Genomic DNA, 3,037 nt, shown 5'->3' with positions numbered 1-3,037 from the left:
GATGCAGCTACACAAAACAAATGCAACAGAAAAACGCTGCAACCACAGCAAATGGAAGCACATATAGAATGACAAGAGCAAAAACAAAAAAAAACTGCAAATACGAAATGCTGCGAACTCGCTCCACAAAACGGAAGTCCTCCAGACCACTAGGGGGAGTCGACCAACAAATCATCTGGGACCAGACCCTCAGTAAAGACGGGATGTCTAGAAGAAAGATGGAGGAAGAAAGTAAAAGCTGCGTTATTCTTCATGTGTTATAATATTGTAGAGCTGCAGCGTATTTACCTGTATAGTGTTACCTACTCCAGACTCCCCCTAGTGGCCTGGAGGACTTCAGTTCTGTTCAGCAAGTTGGCATCACTTTATACTTGTTGATTTTCTTTGCCATTTGCAGTATTTTGTCTTTTCCTTCCTGTGGTTACAGCTTTTTTTAGTTTTGAAACATTATTCTGCTGCATTTTTTTTAAAGTTCAGGATTTATGAAATCCTGAACTTTAAAATCAGAATATTACATCAGACCAATAAAACATGGGTTCAATGAAAACTGTGTTTAACACCTTGTTTAATCTGATAAACAAGACTCATTGGAACGTACTGGATATAATTTATTAACATAATTTATCAAATAGCATAAACGTCCTGATGCCAGTGTCTGTCCTGTCTCTGTCCTGTCTCTGTCCTGTCTCTGTCCTGTCTCTGTCTGTCTCCTGTAGTTCCGGTCGGTGGACGAGACGACGCAGGCCATGGCCTTTGACGGGATCATCTTCCAGGGTCAGTCGCTGAAGATCCGACGGCCTCATGACTATCGGCCGTTACCTGGGATCTCGGAGCAGCCGGCCTTCCATGTCCCAGGTGTCCGCCTCTCCGCTGCAGCCGCCCCGCTCCGCTGGGCGCCTGCTCTCTAACTCTCCTGTCCTCCCGATGCGTAGGCGTCGTCTCCACAGTCGTTCCTGACTCGCCTCATAAACTTTTCATCGGAGGCCTTCCTAATTACCTTAACGACGACCAGGTATCTACTGACGGCTGTCTGCACAGCTTCTCTCGTTTTCCTCTCTTTTCTCACGCTGAGCTTTTAGTCGCTCTCAATCGGACATTAATGGCCGCCGAGGCTTCCTGTAGAAACATGGCACCTTTAGGAATATAATAATGTAGGAATCTGACTGGCAGCTCCAACATGAGCTACATTCTTCATGTAAAAGAGTCTTAGTAACAATCTCATGTTAAGCAAAATGACTTAGGAAAGGTAAGTACATTTTAGCTTTATAATTTGTAAACATCTTTCATTTGTTCTCAAAGAAAAAGTCCACCTTAATAAAATATAAGTATCAGGTAGTTAAAATGTGCCTTTCTGGATTTTTTCAGTTGTTTGGTGTTTTCTTGCGTTTCGGTCGGCGTTGTGTCTGCTCCTTTGGATGGAACGGAAATCTGATGGTTTTATCCGATATTACAAAGTGAAGCGTCTGCAGTCTGTGGGAGTTTCTGGTCCAGATGTCAGGTGTGAAGCAGGTCTGACATTCATAACCAGCTCCTGTAAAATGAGTTTTCATCTCCAATCTGCCGGGTTGAAACGCTGAAACTTCCCTGAACGACTCCAGAAACGCCTCCAGCTGCAGGAAAACTGAGTGGACTTTTCTTTTGAGTCAGATGTAGCCGCTACTCTTTGCTCAAGCAGCCTGATGTCTGTTATTCTCTTTTTCCTCTTCATTTGCTGAATAATTTCAGTCACTTGCTCTGCGTTGATACTCACAGCTCTTTCATTTTTGTCCCCCCACTTTGTCCCCAGCTAGGGGCCAGTAAGATCGTTAAGTCTGCGCTCATAGTTTGTTCAGTAGTACTCATCCACTGCTGCCATGCCAACATGTAACTCAAGGCAAGTAAGAATCTCTGGTCCACACTCGGATCCGCAGCGAGCCGCCAGGCTCTCTGTTTCCCATCATGCCTTTGGAGCGCTTAGGTTCTGGTTATCTGGGGGGAAACACAGCAGCTCATTAGGACGTGGTGGTGATTATTAGCAGTGGGGGGCAGAGGGGTTTCTGTAAAGGTAAGCTTTGATTGGATGGTTTGTAGCATCTTTACAATAATCACCCTGGTTGGGCTGTAAATGCAGAACATTTAATCATTTAAACCCAGTTAGCATAAAACGCTACGTTGGACGCTGTTTTTAGCCTCATTAACTGTGAAAGTGTCCACACAAACTTAAACTTTTTATTTCTTTTACATGACATGAACAAACTTCAATGCATTTTATTTGGGTTTTAGGTGAAGAACCAACACAGCGTCTGGTGCTCAGAGAAGAGGAAGGGATTCAGTGTTTTTCTGAAAAGTGTGGCTTGCATTTGGATTCAGTGAGCTGCACTCTGATAATCCAAAATAAAGTTCCAGGGTCACTAATGTAGGGCTGAACACTAAGATGTTATTTGCCTAAACATGGAATCTGCAGCTTCTATAAACCAAAGAGTCCAAATGAACAAAACTCACTTAGAGCCAGAGATGTTAAATAACCTTTTTTGAAAAAATAACTTGAATATCTGCTGTAGGAAATGTTACTTTATTTCTGTGTTTAGATTTTAAAACAAAGAAAAGCTTAAAACATTAACAAAAAGAGGATTGATGCATTTTCGTCTTTGGGAAGTTTCAATAGAAGTTGATGCGTAGCTTATTGTGGAGTCGAAAAAAATCAGATCTATTTTTTTGGGGGTGATTTTAGTTTAAAAAAAAGAAATAGATTATTTCTAGACGTCTAGATCAAAGAATATTTATGTGTTAGAGTGGCCTAGTCAAAGTTCAGGCCTGAATCCAACTGAGAAACTGCATCAGGACTTTAGATTGACGTCCACAAACGCTCTCCATGCACTCTGAGCGCTGTGCATGCCGCACCTTTCAGTTCAGGGGGGGGGGGGGTGGATGCTTTTGCATGTCAGTGATGAGGGGTGAAGATGCAGCGTTGCCGCGATGCTGTGTTGCAGCCACGCAGCGTTGCCGCGATGCTGTGTTGCCGCGATGCTGTGTTGCCGCGATGCTGTGTTGCCGCGAT

General features: G+C 43.5%; 1 protein-coding gene across 1 annotated transcript in view; it reads left to right on the top strand.

Annotated features, from left to right (window-relative positions):
* LOC103469439 (splicing factor U2AF 65 kDa subunit-like) overlaps positions 1 to 3,037 on the top strand; it is a 10,363-nt gene that overhangs the window by 2,846 nt on the left and 4,480 nt on the right. Inside the window, exons 6-7 of the mRNA XM_008417118.2 lie at positions 717 to 855; positions 933 to 1,012. Coding sequence (XP_008415340.1) covers positions 717 to 855; positions 933 to 1,012 — 219 coding nt within the window. The remainder of the gene's footprint in view (positions 1 to 716; positions 856 to 932; positions 1,013 to 3,037) is intronic.

The sequence above is a fragment of the Poecilia reticulata genome, linkage group LG8, assembly GCF_000633615.1.
Source record: "Poecilia reticulata strain Guanapo linkage group LG8, Guppy_female_1.0+MT, whole genome shotgun sequence".
Taxonomy (NCBI): domain Eukaryota; kingdom Metazoa; phylum Chordata; class Actinopteri; order Cyprinodontiformes; family Poeciliidae; genus Poecilia; species Poecilia reticulata.
The sequence above is the reverse complement of the archived record's forward strand: the minus strand, read 5'-3'. Positions and strand labels throughout refer to the sequence as shown.